Source organism: Polyodon spathula, chromosome 6 (assembly GCF_017654505.1).
Source record: "Polyodon spathula isolate WHYD16114869_AA chromosome 6, ASM1765450v1, whole genome shotgun sequence".
NCBI lineage: Eukaryota > Metazoa > Chordata > Actinopteri > Acipenseriformes > Polyodontidae > Polyodon > Polyodon spathula.
In genome coordinates, this window is record NC_054539.1 from 56,024,721 (window position 1) to 56,045,332 (window position 20,612).

The following is a 20,612-nucleotide window of genomic DNA, read 5'->3' on the forward strand; positions in this document are numbered from 1 at the left end:
CTCCTACTGTACAGAAAAGCAATCTAAATTGGTAATAAGTTGGATTCATTTAAGTACATTTGTTACTGTGTGTGTGTGACTGAGGGGTTGGGAATTAAGGGGAGATTTATATGCGAGTATATAGTTTTGATTTGAGGTTAAGCGGTACATTTTTTTATATTTGTGCATATGTACTAGACTTCTGCAATTCAGAGTTTTCAGGAACTTACGTGGCTCATGAAATCTAAAAATCTAAGTATTATTCTAGCAACACAACGAACATTATGAGAAAAAAAAAAATTCTACATCACAGAAAGCTGAACAAAAAGTAACTCTTACCTGAGTTTGAACGTCATCACCTGTTACTATGTTTCCAACCGCTCTCAATGCAGGGGAAACAACCTTGTAGTCACTATTCCTGTTTAAATAAAAAAATATTTACACACTGCTTCTGCTCTGAAATCAAGAGAAATCGCCTTTCTGCAACAGGCTGTGCCATGCTGTACTATACTGTGAATTAATGCAAGTTATTAAAACTAATGTGTCAAACAAATTGAATGACAGATATTCTACTTGTCATAAATTACTACTTGGAATCTCTTTGCAATTCACTTTCATTGTAATTTCAAATCTTGTTATCCTGCTGAATGCTTCTCTCCTCATATTCTCGATACTCCCTGTAGTTACCACCTAATTACTAACAGTGTTAAAATAATGCATAATTAAACATACACAAAGTATGGGAAAGCATCAATTGGTGGTCTGAGAATATAGTAATTACCAAAGTAAGACCATGACCTTTTATGTAATTATTATTATAATATTTAAATGCCTCATGCTACCAACAATAAACTGCAGCTCTGTGGTCAGTGACATGAATATGCGTGATTTTGGTTATCTTTGGTTTAACAACATTTAAAATGAACAAAAATGACTGCTTACATCAAAAGCTCCACTAGTCTTCTACAAACACCAGAGTCAATTACTGCTTGAATTTTGTCATTGGGTCCATCTGAGAGATATGAAAGGGCCCAGCAAGCATCTGCCAACACATCTGGATCACTGCTGAAGAGAAGCCTTGACAATACATTCAAACACGGAGATACCTAAATAATGAATGGAGACAAAACCAGGAGATCAGCAACAGATTAAAAGAACCAATTGCTTTTAAAAATGCATTGATATAATAAGTGTTCTGTTGGGCTATTATAACATTTTGTCTAGAACAAAACTGCTTTTGTAAACAATTTAGGTTATATGACCTTTCAAATTCAGACCCTATTCAGGAGATGTATTATTATTACTATTTAAAAAAAACAAAAAACAAAAAAAGACAAACAGTGCCCCATAACAAGAGAACTGAGATCACAAAAAACAAAAAAGCACAGGATTACTCAAAATCCTTCCAAACTTACTTAAATTGCTGCAAAACCTTATTTGATATATCTCAATCAGTACAGTAAAAGTTCCCATATATAAGAATCACAGAAATACAATGGCAATGCTGCATTTTCACATTTGAACATACCTTACTAAAATCTGGTGGAGGATTCTTCCCTCTGCATAAGTTAGACAGAGCCCAAACTGCATTTCTTGTTGTTGTAAGTCGACTTGATTTTGTTAGTAATCTGAAAAAATAAAATTGTATTACCGTAAAAACTGTTGTATAAGTCGATTTTCTAGCCATTTTTACGGGGCCCTTAAAAGGAGGGAGCGAGCAATATACCAATGCAACGTATGCGGCGGTGTGTTTAATATCAAAATACTGTACCAGTCAGGGTTTTGGAAAGGAATGGGAAAGGGAAAAAAAAAAAAAAAAAAAAAAAAAAACATTATGCAACAGAAAAATAAAACAAAAATTATTTATGATGTTCTGGAATGAAAACGATATTCAATATTTTGTTTATTGGTTAATAATGTTGTTTTTTTCATTCCCTTTTTTCTCTTTCCATCGTTTTCAAGCATACAATTTGAAAACAGCGCTCTTCCCATGGCCTTATACCTCAGTGGTCAACGACAAAGCACTACATCACAGCCAGCTTAATAATAAAGAGTGTATACATAATAGATTACTTGGATATGACTTTTTCTGCATATCTGTTTAAAACAGGAGTAGGTATGCAAGAAGAAATATGTAAGTTAAGGTAAACATATAATGCTTTGAAAAGATGTTTGTCACAAAAATGTTTATATTTTTTTGGCATTACCTTTCAAATATAAGGTGCATGTGTAGCTACCTGAATATTTTTATTTATTTATTTTTTTATGTTGAAAGGTAGAACAGAATGGAGAAAAAAGCAAGTGGCATACTTGATGGAGCCATGATCTCAATAAGCTGCAGAGTTTATTTCAGACAAACATTGCATTAACCCTTTGAGTAGTGAGTTTTAAAATGCACTGTAGGTCCTATGGGAGACAGTGTTTTTTCTTCTGCATGTGCCTGATTATTACGAGTACAGCGTACAAACAAGCTGAAAGCTGTATGTTTGTATATATGTAATGAATAATGATGAAATACAGACAAGTCATTTTTACCGTAAATAAATAAAACAAATATATATTTTTTAGTCATAGGGAAAGTTTTTCTACTAAAAAAATAACATGTAGGCAATAAACAATAAACAGGGTGGAACAACCACATGTCCTAACAAAAAAAAGGCTGAACCAGAGAACGACAGAGAGAGAGAGAGAGAGAGAGGAGAGAGAGACATGAATAAATCATATCTGGGTAAACAGGATGTGGGGGTGGAGGGAGTGAGAGTGTCTAATGCTTCAGCGTCTGAGATACTCCTTGAAGCATGGAGCAACGCACAGAGCTTGGCGCCGCCTCTTCGCTGTCAATTGATGTTGGTGGTAAATATTCCTTGCTTATATCTTCACTGACACACTCGCTGACATCCAATTCAGTGGAAGAATTGTACGTATTTGAATTTAAATCGGAATCTGAATTCAGTATTATTACAAATACTTCTTTCTCACTGAGGAATTTTCGCCGGTTTACAAACACTGTTGTCGTTTTTGTGAATGGGATGATTATATGTAATTCAGTCAATATCTAGCAGAGGGCACAAGAGACCAATAAAATGTGTTACAGAAACCTAGTGTTACAATATCATGCAATCAGGGGTTTTGTAGGCTCTGTAATTCAAGTTTAAAGTTGCAGAATGTACCGGTACGTTCATACTCCCTGGGGACCAGACAGCAGAGTACATACCGGTATAGTCGTACTACTCTAAGGGTTAAGTCACTATGTTGAATGTAAGAATGCTAACCCACCAAGACTGTTGGGAAATGTCGCTGATATGAATTGTTTATAAAAAAAAAAAAAAAAAAATTGTAAACTTAAACTGGAGGCAAATGAAAGTTGCAACAGAGAAAAGAAAAAAAAAGAAATCAACGGACAGCTGTCATTTTCTTTTAAGGCTGCAACATAGGCATTGCTTTTTCTACAGAAGTGCATTTATTGATACAGACGGATAACTTGTCACACGGTTTTCCCTTTGCATTTACTGTATTTCATGCTTTTTGTTTAATTCAAGAAAATGAAGACTTATGAACACCAATACAGTAGCCTACTTGGCTAGAAAAAAAAAAATGAACTGGTATTTCATTTCGTTCGAAACGGAACGAAATCAGACATTCGGACCTTTTGGAACAGGAGCCGAAAATTCTGGTTCAGTTCAGAGCCAAACCATAACAGAAAGAATCCAGTTTGAATCCCTGGTACCAGTGCCATGATGGGATTACTACAGCCATGGCTATGCCTCACACAAACTTCTGTCAACAAGCAGATTTATTTTTTCAGGAATTATGGTATTCAGGTCATGTTGCTAGTTAGAAACACAATACCACTGTTCTAATTAAAAGTTTTAATTTGTTATTCTCAATACCCTTAATCATTTTGAATGTTAAACGCAAGTTTTCAGACACTTTACTGACCTCCTCTCAAACATCACAGCTATACTACTTCACTGTTAACAAGATAGCCGTCAGTCTCTATGAATTTCCTTATTCCAACCCTCCAGAGCCATTGGTTTGTTAACATTTCAGACTGAACCCACCCATGAGATCTGTAGTACACAGCTATTGGCTAGAAAGCAGAGTAAACTTTTCAAGTCTTCCGTTCGTTGTAACTGCAATGCTATAATAATGCAGGTGACAGTCTGGATAAAGCAGGACAGTTAAACAAAAAACCAAAATGCAACTCAATAGGTTTGAAATAGCGCGTAGTTGAATTTGCTGAAATACATGTTAATTGCAATGTTGAAAAACAGTACGTGACTGAAGACAAAACAGACAAACTTAAAATGGTGAAAGAAAAACGAGCCGACAGGAGGAAAAGTGTTTAAGGCCCAATGTAGAAAACATTTAGTTTGAATGGAGTACTTTCAATGACTTTAACAGATACTGTAACTTGTTCACGTCAGTGTAATGCAGTGGTACACTTAAGGTATGTGTATGGTTCTGATTAACAAAACAAAATGAATGTATTTGTACAGTTGGAAATTGAATGCAATTGTACTGAATCGTATGCAACACTAAAATGTTTTGTTTACAGGTTATTAGATGGTGCACTGTTTATTTTATTTATTTATTTTTGCTTTTTTAGTTGATGCAAGCAGCACTGTTTAATACTTTACTTTTAAATTTGAATTAGTCCAATTAATTTGTAAAAGCCAGTGGAGCTGGAACTATTGTCCAAGTTTGGTTATGGAAAGAAATGTTCAGTAAAGCAAAGATGATATATTCTTGAACTTGTTTAGGTACTTGATAAGCTAAAATAAAATAGTTTAATACAGATGTGATGCGGGATGCATAACTTGATTTTACACTCTGTTAATTATTATTTTTTACATTTTAGAAATTTGGAAAATCTTAATATTTTCTAGCAGTTAACTAAAAATGAAAAACACTGTAAATTTATTAATGGAATAAAATGTTTCTAAGAATGGTTATTTCGAACTTAAACCTATGTATCTATTTAGGAAATAAATTAATTGTCAAAAAAGTATTTTAAAAACACAAAAAAGTGATTTCCTAACACTGAACTCTCAAAAATGGGGGTGCATCTTTTACGCCAGTGCGACCTATAAAACGATTTTTTACAGTAACTATCCACATTAAGAAAAAACAGTAATTTATTTATTCTGTGTCTCCCATTGTATATCGAGAAGAAATATTGTCTTATATATAGAAACACAAACTGTCACTGGCTAAAATAAATGAAGTTTATAAATAAATATTACTTACTGTAAGAGTGAAGGAAGTATTACACAGTTTAACACATAGTCTCTGCACTCTGCATTGTCTCCAGCTATATTTCCCAGCGCCCAGACTGCCTATAAAAATATAAATGAAAATACACTTACAAAATCAAAACACAGAAGTCATTTAAAATACTATGAGGCAACACAATTTACATAAAAGGTGGCCATTACAGGGGTCAAAACGAATTCAACATTTTTAGGGGGACAGGTACACCACTACACATACATTTAAGGGTCCACAACAAAAACAAAACTTTTTTGTAGTCAAAAGTTTACATACCCCAATGGAAATTAATAATTTCTAGAAATTTGTCAAACTAAGAATTAAGAAAATTATTTTGTAGCAAAGGTTTTGCTTCTGTGGATGACGAACAAAAGGTTACAAGAAATAGATTTCAACAATTTCTTTGCAAAACTCCAAAAATGCCAATTCAAAAGTATGCATACCCTTTAATGCTACGATAGTATTGTCTACAAGGTGCTAGAAATGTCAATATGATAATGCAGAACCTAATTCTAGAAAAGTGTAGAAATGCTGGATTGTAGGTGAACAATCTTGGAGAGTATGAAAAGTTTAGGCATTAGAATGATTGCTGTCATTACCAATAAGTCAATATGGGAAAGACAGCTATCTGAAAACCTTAGGCAGAAAAATATTTATTGTCATAAAGCTGGAGAAGGGCACAACATTTCCAAGCATTTGAGTATCCCAATTTCAACTATTGTTTCTATTATCAAGAAGTACAAGACTCATGGTACTGTCACAACACTCCCTCGGTCTGGAAGAATGAAGATTCTTTCATCAAGAACAAGTAGAAGAATTCTGAGGAAGGTTAATAACAATCCAAGATTGACTGCCAAAGATATTCAAAGTGAATTGGTTATAAGTGGGACTGGGGTTTCCACTTCAACCACAGGTCAAGTATTGCATGGTGAAGGTCTCAATGGTCGCAGGCAAAAGGAAAAAGCCCCTCTTAGTAAAACGTCACAAGGACAGTCGCTTATAGTTTGCATAACAGCAACTAAATAATGGATATGAGTTCTGGCCAAAGGTTTTGTGGAGCGATGAAACCAAAGACAAAGGAGCCAACTGGTCACACTGATAGTCGTTACATTTGGAGAAAGTCTGGTGAGGCGTACAAAGAAAAAAACACCATACATACATACATACTGTCAAGCATGGAGGTGGTAATATCCTTCTATGGGGCTGTTTTTCCTCTAATGGCACGTTTCCTTTCCTCAAATGTAGTACCAATACATGGTAAGATGGATTCCATAACATACCAAAAGATATTGGCCAATCATCTGAAACTGGAACTATTGTCTACAAAACTTGGTTTAAAAGCACTGCTGGACATTCCAACACAATAACTATCCAAACCACACATCAAAATCTACTTCAGAAAGGTTAAAGAACAATAAACAGATTCTGGAATGTCCTAATCAAAGTCCTGGTCTAAATCCGACTGAGAATCTTTGGTATGAGTTGAAGAAGGCTGTGCACAAGAGAAGTCCTCGGAATTTGAATGAGCTGGAACAATTTTGCATTTACGAATGGTCAGAAATCACTAAAGAATCATGCCAAAAACTCATTGACAAATATCCTAATCATTTAAAAGAGGTTATTGCTAAAGGCGCCTCAATTAGCTATTAATTTAATTTTCCTTGATATGGTATGAATACTTTTGAACTGGCATTTTTGCAGTTTTGCAAAAAAAATTGCTTTACTTTTTCTCCTTTATCCACAAAAGGAAAACGTTTGCTACAAAAGATTTTTCCTATTATTATTTGTTTGAGAAATTTCTAGAAATGATAAATTTCCATTGGGGTATGTAAACTTTTGACTACAACTATATGCAGCACTTGCAGAGTAGTGTGGCAGGTAAGGACAACGGAATGATCTGCTACACACTGTAAACTGGGACCACTATGGGTCAGCCATGACGAAAGTGGTCTACAGTAATAAACAGTGAAAAGCGTTTGTAACAGGGAGAGATCTGTGCTGACTCTGCTGGCGTGTTCACGGGCTGCAGGAAGAGGGCGGCAGTCGTCCAACAACCGCCTGTGAGTCATGGCAGTGACACGGGGAGGTGGGAAAGTGGGTGTGTAGACTTTCCCCCTCTCTGAATGGCTGAGAGGCGCGTCTTGGGAGATTGTTAGCCCTATAAATTAACGCTCCGTTGTTTCCTCAGGTCTGCCCACTTAGACGCAATGGGAGTGCGGAAGCACTGATCCAGGACCAGGAATCAGGCGAAACAAAGAGTTTCATAGCAAGACAGAGAGAGCGGGGAACCCTTGGGCAGACCCCGGCGTATTGTGACAGAACAGGCTAGTTAGCCTACAGAGTAGGACGGTGATCCGGGTCGTGCGGGTAGCAACGACCGGGATAACGCTGCCGAGTGCAGCACCTTTTATTTGTAGTTTTATTACTGTTTTATTTTCCATTGTTCTTTTCGTCTTCTGTTTTCATTATTATTTCTTTGAGCACCTGCGAGTGCACTTGCTGTTCACGTACCAGCTGTGGTATTTCCGTGGTGCTGTCTATCATCGTTGATAGGCAGCCCACGGTCAACAGTGCCCTCTGCCGGAAAAAGCAACAACTGTTTGAAAATAAAACTGGGCACCTGTGTGGTGTTTTCAAGTACACCTGTCTGTCTCCTAGTCAGTGAATTACCCACACCCCTTCCACAGGGTTCCTTAAGTGTTAGGTGAAAATCTGCAAAGTCCTTCACCAGTTTGTTGAGGTCTTTAAGCCTTTTTTTGAAGTCTTTTTTTTTTTTTTTTTTTAAACAAAAAAAGGTCTTCTGCAACCACTACAAACATTCTGTACAGTACAACCATGTAAAGAAATATATAAATAAAGTAGTTAATTTGTTTGAACAGAACTCCACCTTGACAAATCTGCATCTGAGCTCTCAAACTGAACCAAACCAAAAACGGAACAAAAATCACACCCCTATTTTATAATTACCTGTTCCTGTACATCTTCATATTCTGAATTGAGCAACTCTATAAAAATTGGTACTGCACCAGTTTCGATAACAACTTTAGTATGTAGGAAAGTTCCTGACGCTATATTCGTTAAAGCCCATGCTGCTTCAAACTGCGGATGTAAAAGAGAGAGACAACACATTATCAACAGAACCGTATTTATTATTTTACTAATGAGGCTTACCTGTCAAATAGTGTTTCACCATGCTTTGAATGCATCTAAAGCACATCTAATGTAGTCCCCCCCCCCCCACACACACATTATGACTAGCAATACAATAGATACATTATTAGCTTTAGCTGTTTAATTATAGCCTGCAAATATTCTAAAATGTTAGATCTTAGTATTTTGTTACAAATGAAATTACACCCGACAAACCCATTTTTGGCTTTAACAGCCTAGGCCTAAAGAAAACCTACTACATCCAAACAATAGTAGTACAACCAAGAAAACATACCTGCAGTGTGCAATTCTCACTTCTTTTGAGAAACTCTACAAATCTGTTTACAACTCCTGGTGTAAGTATTACTTCATCTATAGGTGGATAAGGTTCTGTGTAAATAAAATGTAAAATAATATTTAACCACACCAAACACATTTGATGTACTGTATGTTTACAGAAGACTGCAAGATGAAGATGAAAGGCCTGCAACATTGATTAGCCAGATTGATTAAAAAATGTTATCTGCATCATATAAAATCGAGCAAATATTAGTTTTTCTACAAAAATGAAAAAGGCCAAGATGTTTATACGTACACATTACTAAAAACAACATAGTAAACTGCAATTGTAAAATTGCTAAAATATCATACCTTGTATCTAGAGTAGGAAGGAACTTCAAAAATGATGTACTGTAACATTTAATTTTTGCGATAGTCAGACACAGTGCATGACCAATTATGGCTTCTGATTTTCGGTTTTAACCTTAAAACCCAATACCCCCCCCCCCCCCCCCCCCCCCGATACAAAAAATAAAAATAAAACAAAACCTACCACAAAAATAATAATAAATACATTTCCCAGTGCTGCTGGGCAATGTCCCGCCTTCCTGACTTATCTATCATTGATTTGTTCTGAATACTTTAAATCCAGCCCAACTACGGAGTGACAGCACATACCTACATTTCTATTGGAGACTGCTTGCTACATTTAAAACAAGATTAAAATCGGAATGGAGGCTAGTTAGCGGGATTGAAAGCTGTATTACAGTTAAGGAACAGAGGATTTAAACAGAATTGTGGCAAAATGTTAAAAAATGCAACACACAAAAACCACAGAAGAATGTGCCTGTGATCATATGGATTTCATTGTGGAAGACAGCAAAGGAAAGAAGGTACAACTTAAGTGTGCAAGTACTGTCGAGTTACTATACATATTTTGACAGGAAATATAATATAAATATAAATACTTGGAAAGTAACAGAAAATAATGATTTCATACAATTTATGAAAAACAAAAGCCCCAAAAAAAAAAAAATTTACATAAAACTCGAAAATAGCTAAAAATAAGCACTGAATAGTACAATTAATAAAAACCAAAAATCAGAAGCCCTAATTATAATACAGCAGAGGAACGCCAACAGCAACACAGAAGTTCAATATCAGTGATCCAAAATGCCTTACCTTTGGAAAGTAGTTTTCTAAACTTTTGTGTTGCCACAAGCTGCTGATCAGGATCATCGGAGAAAATCATCTGAACCATATCGGGCGTTATTACTCCTTCCTGAAATGTGTTAAATCACCATCACTTGAAGATTTAAATATGTAAACACTGATACAAGTAAAATGCATGGCAGTGTAGCACCTTATATGCTTTACAAACATTTATTTATTAAAAGCTTACTGCTGCACGTGGAACTGTAGAGCTTATGTCGGGATCCTGTACCGGGCATTCTAACATGGATTCTTCATTAGAAGGCAGCGAGACATTTCTCCTCTTAAACAACTGAAAACAAGAGGGAACAAAAGTACTTAGAAAAACAGACAAATATAACATATTATGTTATATATAATATCTGCATTGTCTCTGCGGTAGCCCAATCATAAGTTAGCTGGGTGGGACATAAACTGGGAAACACCGTAGTATAGTTAGTTACAAATCCACTTTCTCTGAATAATCGTAGTGGAGATGAGCGACCTTTAAAACAAAGTAGTGTTAAGAAATTTGTCAAATGGAAACACCACAAGGCGCTATCTACACTTTTTTATTTTAGTTTATTCATGTTTATCTGTGTAAACATGCTATTTAAAAATATTTGCATTGTGTATTTTGTATAAATTTACAGAATAAGCGCAGCACGCACAATTACTGTCTGAGACTTGGCCTTATCAGAGCTAAGAATATAAAAATCGCAAGGCAGCACTGTGTAAGATAAGAACCTATGCAATAGTCAGCTTGCCCGCAAACAGCCAAGTAAGATCAATTTATGCCTGTGCCCAAATTACTTTGAGGACCACGGGGTTAATCCATCCGACAACCTTGGAATAACTATATTGCCCCAATGGAACCCTTGCTTTAAAAAAAAAAAAAAAAAAGACAGCTGCAGCATTCTGGCAACATACCTTAAACTGCACTTTCCCACTGACGACTCCTGTTGCAACTGCTGAGCCATTTATGGAATTACACTTCTGCATTAACAGTTAATACTAAAGTCAGGCGACCTAATACATACGACTATATCAGTCGGGTTCTACATGAGTTAACTGATCCTTAGCCAAGTCAATAAACTAACTTAGGACCTGCCTGGAATAAAAAAAAATAAAGATACCTGGACTGTAGAGCAGGGGTCTCCAACCCTGGTCCTGGAGAGATACAGTGGCTGCTGGTTTTCGTTTCAACCACTCTCTCAAGTTACTTAACTGAATCAATTACTGGCTTAATTAGTCAAGATTAACAGGTGTTCCAGATGTTTAGCTACTGATGATGTAAAGACACATATAAGACCTGCTGGACAGGGTCTCTCCAGGACTAGGGTTGGAGACCCCTGCTGTAGAGAATTTTAAGGGCCAGAGTTGTGCACTGCTGACCTAATTTTATTTTAGGTATGGTAGTCCAAAATTAGTGCTAACAGGGTTCTGCTAAACCAGTCAATTGCCTCTCCAGATACTCCACAATGAGTATCTTTCAAAAGGGGGGGGGGGGGGGGGGGGGGGGGGGGGACACAAATGTCAATTGTTCCTAAATCCACAGCACCCTTTCTTCACCACTATCATACAGACCGATTGCTTTTGACATCCAACATGTGTAAAATAATAGGGAATGATAAATAGGTTAAACTTTTTAGAAAAAAAAATATGTTATCTGAAGTACAGATTGGTTTTAAAAATAAACAGAAGTACCACAGATCAAGTAATGAGATTAGAGTCAGACATTAAGAAAGCTTTTAATAATAAAGAGACTTTAACAACAGTGTTTACTGACTTGGAAAAAGCATATGATATGTTGTGGAAAGATTTTAATTTAAAATGCATAATATGGGGATACAAGGAAAGATATTTTGGTCAGTATGAGATTTTTTATTGTTTAGGACTATGCAAGTTAGAGTCGGTACTGAATATTCAGAGGTGTATAAGGAGGTAAATAGTACCCCAAGGGGAATGTTGTTAGCCCAGTTTTATTTAATATAATAATAAATGATTTGCCCAAAAAAAAAAAAAAAAAAAATAATGTTAATGTATCATTTGTGGATGATGGGGCATTATGGAAAAGTGGTAGAAACGTAAAATATATCATAGGAACGATGCAGGTGGCAATAGATGGGGTTTTAAAATTTCAGTATCCAAAACAGAAACTTTTTTTTATTTTAAAGATTTCAGAGGAGGAAAAACATATGTTTATATAAGGAGCCTATCAAAAGGGCATCCGAGTTTAAATTTCTAGGCATATGGTTTGATAGTAGGCTGACATGGATACAGCATATAGATAATATGATAAAGAAATGTAAAGTACGGCTTAATTTAATGAGATGTATTTCTAGACAACATTGGGGGGCAGATAAAGGTACATTTTATTATTTTATATACACACACACACACACACACAACATTAATATGGTCAGTAATTGATTATGGGTGTCAAGCTTAAGGAACGGCAAAACAATCCTTGGTAATGAAAATTGATCTGATTCAATACCAGGCATTGAGGATATGTACAGGTGCTGTGAAACATCTCCAGTTACACTGAACAAAAATATAAATGCAACATGCAACAATTTCAAAGATTTTACAGAGTTACAGTTCATATAAGGAAATCAGTCAACTGAAATAAATTCATTAGGCCCTAATCTATGGATTTCACATGACTGGGAATACAGATATACATCTACTGGTCACAGATACAGAAAAAAAAAAGGTAGGGGGCACGGATCAGAAAACCATCAGTATCTGGTGTGACCACCATTTGCCTCATGTAGCGCGGCACATCTCCTTCGCACAGAGTTGATCAAGCTGTTGATTGTGGCCTGTGGAATGTTGTCCCACTCCACTTCAATGGCTGTGCGTTGTTGTTGTTGAATATTGGCGGGAACTTGGCGGGAACTGGAACACGCAGTCGTACACGTCGATCCAGAGCATCCCAAACATGCTCAACGGGTGACATGTCTGGTGAGTATGCAGGCCATGGAAGAACTGGGACATTTTCAACTTCCAGGAATTGTGTACGGATCCTTGCGACATGGAGCCGTGCATTATCATGCTGAAACATTAGGTGATGGAGGCGGATGAATGGCACGACAATGGGCCTCAGAATCTCATCATGGTATCTCTGTGCATTCAAATTGCCATCGATAAAATGCAATTGTGTTCGTTGTCCGTAGCTTATGCCTGCCCATACCATAACCCCACCGCCACCATGGGGCACTCTGTTCACAACGTTAACATCAGCAAACCACTCGCCCACGCTGTCTGCCATCTGCCCGGTACAGTTGAAACCAGGATTCATCCGTAATAAACACACTTCTCCAGCGTGCCAGTGGCCATCGAAGGTGAGCATTTGACCACTGAAGTCGGTTACGACGTCGAACTGCAGTCAGGTCAAGACCCTGGTGAGGACGACATGCACGCAGATGAGCTTCCCCAAGACGGTTTCTGACAGTTTGTGCAGAAATTCTTCGGTTGTGCAAACCCAGTTTCATCAGCTGTCCGGGTGGCTGGTCTCAGACGATCTCACAGGTGAAGAAGCCGGATGTGGAGGTCCTGGGCTGACGTGGTTACACATGGTCTGCGGTTGTGAGGCTGGTTGGACGTACTACCAAATTCTCTAAAACAACGTTGGAGGGGGCTTATGGTGAAGAAATGAACATTCAACTCTCTGGCAACAGCTCTGACGGACATTCCTGCAGTCAGCATGCCAAATGCACGCTCCCTCAAAACTTGAGACATCTGTGGCATTGTGTTGTGTGCCAAAACTGCACATTTTACAGTGGCCTTTTATTGTCCCCAGCACAAGGTGCACCTGTGTAATGATCATGCCGTTTAATCAGCTTCTTGATATGCCACACCTGTCAGGTGGATGGATTATCTTAGCAAAGGAGAAATGCTCACTAACAGGGATGTAAACACATTTGTGCACTAAATTTGAGAGAAATAAGCTTTTTGTGCATATGGAACATTTCTGGGATCTTTTATTTCAGCTCATGAAACATGGGACCAATACTTTACATGTTGCGTTATATTTTTGTTCAGTGTGATGCATTACAAGTGGAAACTGGCGAGTGCCCATGAGATTGGGAACAAATTATTGGATATATCTAAGTATGCAGGTTAACCATCCAACTAAGCAAATATTGAATGTGTGTTGGGAACTTTACACTGGGGAGAAGCAATTAAATTACTATGGTAAAAGGATTACAGAAATGGTAGAGCAGTTTAAAACAAATGAAATTAAAATAACGAATGATAAATGTATGTCAATTATAACACCATAGCATTTAAGAGCTGAAGACAGAATTAATTTTAAGAGAACCTTTACAAGGGGGTGGAAGATAAAACAACAGCGAAAAGGATATGTGGCAAAGTGCCCGCCCCTGTGTGTATTTTGTGTTATATGTTGTGTTCGGTGAGTGGAGAACGGGATCAGAGACGGAGGTAATAAGAAGAAGAAATAGTAGTTAAAAAATAGAAGCTCACCGTGTTTGTCTGTGTAGTCCGTTTTGTTTGTCTCTTTTGGCGAATGTGCCGTGTTGTGTTTTTGTTTGTTACAACCTTTTTATTTACTGTTCTGTTAATTCATTAAATGCTGAACAAGACCATTCGCTCAGCTCCACTAAACTCCACCTCTCTGTCGTTTATTTCCTGGTTCCTGTTTCTGGTCTGACATCCCCCACTCCGGCCGTGTTTGTGACACGTGGTGTCAGAACCAGGACTACCAGCGCCTCCTAGACGCAGACCAGAGCAGGAACCACAGTTTCTTGTTTAAACAAAAAAAAAAAAATGGAAGGCTGGAAAGATGGCCCCACGGACCTGGAGGAGCTCCTCAGTGGTCTGGAGGACCAAGGCTGGTGCCTTGCCTGCGGGGTGTACGGGCACGTGGTGGCTGTCTGTCCCTTCCAAGAGGAGGAGGAGGAACCGGCCAAGGAGAGGAAGGTGAGGAGAAGGAGGGGCAGAAAAAATCTGCAGCAGCAGCCGCAGCAACAGCAGGAAGAGGTCAGGGATGGCAGTTGGGAGGTTTTTTTAAAGAACCTCACGGCGGAGCTGTGCCCAGGCTGTGGGGCGTATGGGCACATGTTGGCCATCTGCCCTACACAATATACAGAGGCAGAAGTAATGCCTGTGTGGGAGGAGCCCGTGTGTCCAGCGCCCAGACGGGGGGACCGCAGTAAACCAAAGCCTGAGGGACTGCTGTTGCCACCTCCGCCAGCAGAAGAACAATGCCTGCTCACCCCATCTCCACCAGCAGAGAAAGAATGCCTGCTGTCCCCATCTCCACCAGCAGAGGGTGAGTGCCTGCTGGTATCACTTCCCCTACAGTCACCACCTGCAGGAGAGGAGCAGGTGCTTCCTCTGCCTCCATCGCCTTCCCCTGCAAGTAAGGGAGAGTCGCACCAGTCCCCTGTAATAAGGGTAGACTACACGCTGCTCCCATCCTGCCGCCAGGAGACTACATGCCTCTGCCACCTCCACCAGCAGGAGCAGAGCAGCAAGAGCTACCTCTGCCTCCACCACCTCCACCGCCAGGAGCAGAGCAGCAGGAGCTGTCTCTGCCACCTCCACCAGCAGAGGGTGAATGCCTGCTGGCATCACTTCCCCCACCATCACGAGGAGAGGACCTGGAGCTGCCTCTGCCTCCATCACCATCAGGGGGAGAGGAGCAGGAGCTGCCTCTCCCTGCACCAAAAGGACCAGGAATAGATGCACAGGGAAGAACCGCCCGGCCGCAGTGGCTGAGAAGAGGGCCAACACCCTCACCCCAGCTTGTCCTGACTCCCTGCCTCGCTTCGCCCAAGGATGCCTGACTGGCATCGCCTGGGGTTGCCAGCCACTCCGCATCGCCCGGGATCGCTGGAACTGCTTTGCCAGGGGTCGCAGTCAGCTCTGCTTGGCCGTAGGGGTCAGTGTGGCCGGAGCCCCAACAGAGGGAGCTGCCAGCTATAAAAAGGGGGGAGAGGTCAGGAGACCACCTTTCCTCGCAGCAATCTACACAAAATGCACATAGAACATAAATAAGATTTACAGAGAAAAATATATTAATCTCAGTTGCATATGTATTCAACCCCTTTGCTACTGCAGTCCTAAATCAGCTCAGGTGAAAGTAATTTGTTTGAAAAGTCACAAAATTAGTGAAATGGTTTCAGCCTGTGTGTGCTCAAAGTGGTTTAACTTGTAGATAATTTCCCGCAAGTATATAAAGACTTACAAGCTGCAACTCACATAGTGATCCAACAAAGCAACCATGAAGACCAAGGACCTTTCGAAACAAGTCAGGGATAAAGTAGCACAGAGCAGGAGAACAGTAAAACAAAATTTCAAAAATTTCAGCACAGTGAAGTCCATCATTAAGAAGTGGAAGATGCATTATACCACCCAGACAAAGTCGCCCTCCCAAACTGAGCAGCCAGACAAGCAGGACACTGGTTCAGAATGTCACTCTGAAGCCAACAATGACCTTGACAGGTCTTCAAAGTTCTGTGTCTGAGGTGGGAGTCAGTGTTGAAACATCAACAATAAGCTAGTCCTTACAAAAAGCTGGCCTGTACGGATAGGTGGCAAGAAAGAAGCCATTACTCAAAAAGCCTCATCTTAAAGCACGTATGGATTTTAAGAAAAAGCATGTAGATGATACTGCAGACACGTGGAAAAAAGTTTTGTGATCAGACGAGACAAAAATTCAACTTTTCGGTCTAAATTCCAAGCGTTACATCTGGCGCAAGCCCAGCACTGCACATTACCCAGTCAACACCATCCAACTGAGTTAATACTTAGTGGAAACACCTTTGGCAGCAAATTTTCAATTGGATTTAGGCTGGAGCTCTGACTGGGCCACTCAAGGACATTTACCTTTTTGTTCCTTAGCCATTCCAGTGTAGCTTTGGCTGTGTGCTTTGGGTCATTGTCATGCTGAAAGGTGAACTTCCTTCCCAGTTTCGGCTCTCTTGCAGAGGGCAGCAGGTTTTCCCTCAAGGACTTCTCTGTACTTTCCGCCATTAATTTTCCCTTCTATCCTTACAAGTGCCCCATAATATGATGCTGTCAATATCATCCTTCCCAGTAGGGATGGTGTTCTTTGGGTGATGTGTTCTGTTGGGTTTGTGCCAAACATAACACTTTGCATTTAGGCCAAAAAGTTCCATTTTAGTTTCGTCAGACCACAAAATTGTTTGCCACATGGCTACATAACCAAGTGTTTTTTTGCACATTTCAAACAGGATTCAAGGTGGGCTTTCTTGAGTAATGGCTTCATTCTTGCCATCCTACCAAACAGGCCAGATTTGTGGAGTGCTTGGGATATTGTTGTCACATGCACACTTTCAACAGTATTGGCCATAAAAGCCTGTAGCTCTTGCAAAGTTGCCACTGGCCTCTGATCAATCTCCTTCTCGCTCAGTCATCCAGTTTGGAGGGACGGCCTGATCTAGGCAAGGTCTTGATGGTGCCATACACCTTCCACTTCTTAATAATCGTCTTGACCGTACTCCTAGGGATATTCAAGGCATTTGATTTTATTTTTATACCCATCCCCTGATCTGTGCCTTTCAACAACTTTGGCCCGGAGTTCTTTTGAAAGAGCCTTGGTGCTAATGGTTGAGTTTTTGCTTTGAAATGAAAGGAACCTACAGGAACTGCTGAATTTATCCTGAAATCATGTGAATCACTACAATTTAACACAGGTGGCCACTTAACTTGGTGTGTGATTTTGAAGGTGACTGGGTACACCTGAGCTAATTTAGGAATGCTATTACAAGGGGGGGTGGACACTTATCCAACCAAGCTATTTCAGCTTTTATTTTTAATAAATTTTCTACAAATTTCAGATTTTTTTTTTTTTTACTTGGAAGTTGTGGGGTAGGATGTGTAGATAAATGAAAAAAAAAAAACATTATTTTAATTCCAGGATATAAGGCAACAAAAGGTGAAAATTTTGAAAGGGGGTGTAGACTTTCTATTGGCACTATATATATTTACACACACACAGGGTTCTCCCCAGGAATTCTGTACAGCCAGGCATCAGAACATTATAGCAGCAGAAAATAAACTTGCCTTACCTTAAATGCATAATACGACAAATAACTTAAATAATGTGTTGTCTTTCGTTGACTCTGTCTGGTTGCGCTTTTTTATGTTCAACATTTTCTTTTTCATTTCTGTTTTTTATTATAGTAAATTACCGGACTTATTTAGGATCTCTATGATTTGACTGGGGAAAGATAACGTAGGTTTAGTGGAGTTCACAAAACAAAAAAAAAACAGTAACCTTTGCACTTCCTTTTTAGCTTAATTATGGAGCTTACTGCTTCATTTAAATTGTTATCTTTGTTAAGTTTTCAGGGCATGTTGTTAATGCACATCTATTTTAGTTTTTCGCTGTTCTACATTTTCTGAATGCAACTGTTCATTAACTTTTTTTTTTTTTTAACAAAACAGTACTTACACGTTTGGTCACCATCACAACTGCTGCATGCAACCGGAGTGTAATAATCCAGCTCCTCTGCACTTAAGCATTTGTAAGTCAGCGGACAATGTTCAGCTGATATCTCATCCCGACTTTCTTCTTAAAGGCGTACAGCCTCATTTTTTGGTGCATATGGATAGCTATAATATACTATTTTGTATCACCTTACAGTACAATAATAGGGCCAAATATTGACTAAATGATAATACCCTAAAATAATCTTTATTAAAAAAAAAATAAGTAGGCGGCGCAAATATAGTATTAGGTGGTGGATTGTGATGATCGCCGGCTTATTTTGACCCCCTGCAATCATTGTCATTATTTGTGCTTTGAAAATATTATTATTTTTTTTTTTAGCTGTGATTTAATGTTTTAGCCTCCTAAAGTGCTTAACACAGAAAACCCAGCACAGAGGTATACAGCACTGTCAACAGGAAGGTCTTGATAAACTGGCAAGAACAGTGGAACAGTGGTGAAAAAGGGAGACAGCGTTTTAGCATTTGTCCAGTGGTTGACAAGATGGTATACAGGTGGTGTAAAAATAGAACAGAGGAAATAATTTTGTAGAATTAAAATAGGGCATTGAACCATTAATATAATAGGCAAACATGACAGTGGAGATTGTGACCAGTGCAAAACAGAATCCCTGCAACATTATTTTTGTAATTGTACAAAATATATTCCACAAAGAATAAAGATGACGGGGAAATTAAGGCAGGAAGGCTTGACAAGTCTTGTATATTTAGACTTTAAAAACATATTACCACAAAGCAAATACCACAAAACACAATTTTAATTAAGGACACAGGGAGATACAATTCCACTTGGAAATAAAATAAATGTGCATTCTGTTTTATGACCAGTAGTTGGTAGCAATGAGTCACATCACTAAAGACGTCGCAGCACACTTAACCAAGATCACTTACCTGCTCTTCTCGCTTTTGTTTCCGAAGCTGAATCCCTTCTTCTTCTCTTCGTCTGCGCATCTCCTGAGGATTCAGCGCTCTGTTTTTGTAGCTCTTCATTCTAGAGTTATCTTTTATTGGGCTTGCCATGTTGCGCCTGCAACTGCAACAAAAATGTTTTTGGAAAACAGAAGTCTGTGGTCTGTCACCAGCATTCTTAATTGAACTAACGCTATTTATCAACGTATCATTTTTTCACAATCACAATTGTCAATTAAGGTAAACTGGATTGCTGTCACTACTGTAGTCTATTTTGTAGTCTATTATGTAATCTATGTATATAATAAAACAATAAATCTAAGCAACCAAGCATGCTAAAAAAACAAGTTACACCACTACATTACGTTAGATATGGCGCTCTGTGGCATGCCAAGGGTATAATATAATGTAATTATTATTAATTACATAGCCCCGAACAATATGCCTTTGATCTGAAATAATGCCAAACCCGTTCTCTTAGTTGAAATAAATTCACTCCGCATTCCCTCGATAATCAGTGGTTTTAATGCGTGTGTCATAAAGAACAACAAACACTATACTTCAACTCGCTGATTAACTCATGCTGTGAGATAAATACATAACTAACAAAAAAAAACGCCATATTATATACCGTCAAGGTTTTACCCATTCACTGTAGTAGTTGTTGTTAGGTAACTGCGTAGCTTTTATTTCTGGCCACAACCCCTGCCTGCGCCTCCCAATAACACAGCTGACCGCAATATGGCGCCCCTCTGTCAATCGCTGTTAACTAACATTCCCAGAAGTCCCTTTGAGCCTGTCGTCAGGATTCTTAATACGTCACGGCTGCGTCTGCGCAAGCCGATTGACCATTGCATTATATTACAGCCTATATTGCCATATGGGATGCAAAATAATAAATATCAAGACGTGTTGCCTCAGTTAAAATTACAGACTCTGCACAGTGAGACCTACAAAAACGGCCGATTTAACTGTAAACATATTATAAAAACAAGCTGAAATTGAAAAGTTGGCACGCATCATATCATTACGGGCTTTTTGAGTAGTGAGTCGAGCCCAAACAGCTCTCACTAAAAGCAAGCTGTTTCGAGTCTGAAGTTGACATTTATTTATTTATTTATTGCAAGTTGTGGTGAACAATTTTTAGAACTGTCCCAGAAAACAAACAAACAAACAAAAAAAAAACACGTCACTTTACCTGCGCTCTGAACTGAACAGAAGGGATTTTGAAGTCAGGCTACGCCCCCCCAGGTAAGGCATTTTTCCAACCTGTTTATGTAACAAAGCCGTTAATCAAGTGTATGGTGTATCTGCGATTTGTTTGC

The 20,612-nt window shown here is 38.7% G+C and overlaps 1 protein-coding gene across 4 annotated transcripts in view; it reads right to left on the reverse strand.

The window, feature by feature from the left end:
- The window catches only part of kpna5 (karyopherin alpha 5 (importin alpha 6)), a 30,931-nt gene extending 10,895 nt beyond the window's left edge, over positions 1-20,036 (reverse strand). Inside the window, exons 1-10 of one of the 4 annotated variants that reach the window (XM_041253210.1) lie at positions 19,933-20,036; positions 19,270-19,411; positions 10,082-10,183; positions 9,862-9,961; positions 8,696-8,790; positions 8,218-8,349; positions 5,230-5,318; positions 1,508-1,607; positions 922-1,085; positions 319-397 (exon numbers count right to left, since the gene is read on the reverse strand). In XM_041253210.1, the coding sequence (XP_041109144.1) occupies positions 319-397; positions 922-1,085; positions 1,508-1,607; positions 5,230-5,318; positions 8,218-8,349; positions 8,696-8,790; positions 9,862-9,961; positions 10,082-10,183; positions 19,270-19,398 (990 nt within the window). In that variant the 5' untranslated portion in view covers positions 19,399-19,411; positions 19,933-20,036. Of the gene's footprint in view, positions 1-318; positions 398-917; positions 1,086-1,507; positions 1,608-5,229; positions 5,319-8,217; positions 8,350-8,695; positions 8,791-9,861; positions 9,962-10,081; positions 10,184-19,269; positions 19,412-19,918 lie in introns of those variants that run through there. The other 3 variants (XM_041253211.1, XM_041253209.1, XM_041253213.1) reach the window with 3 other exon arrangements.
- Positions 20,037-20,612: the final 576 nt, after the last annotated feature.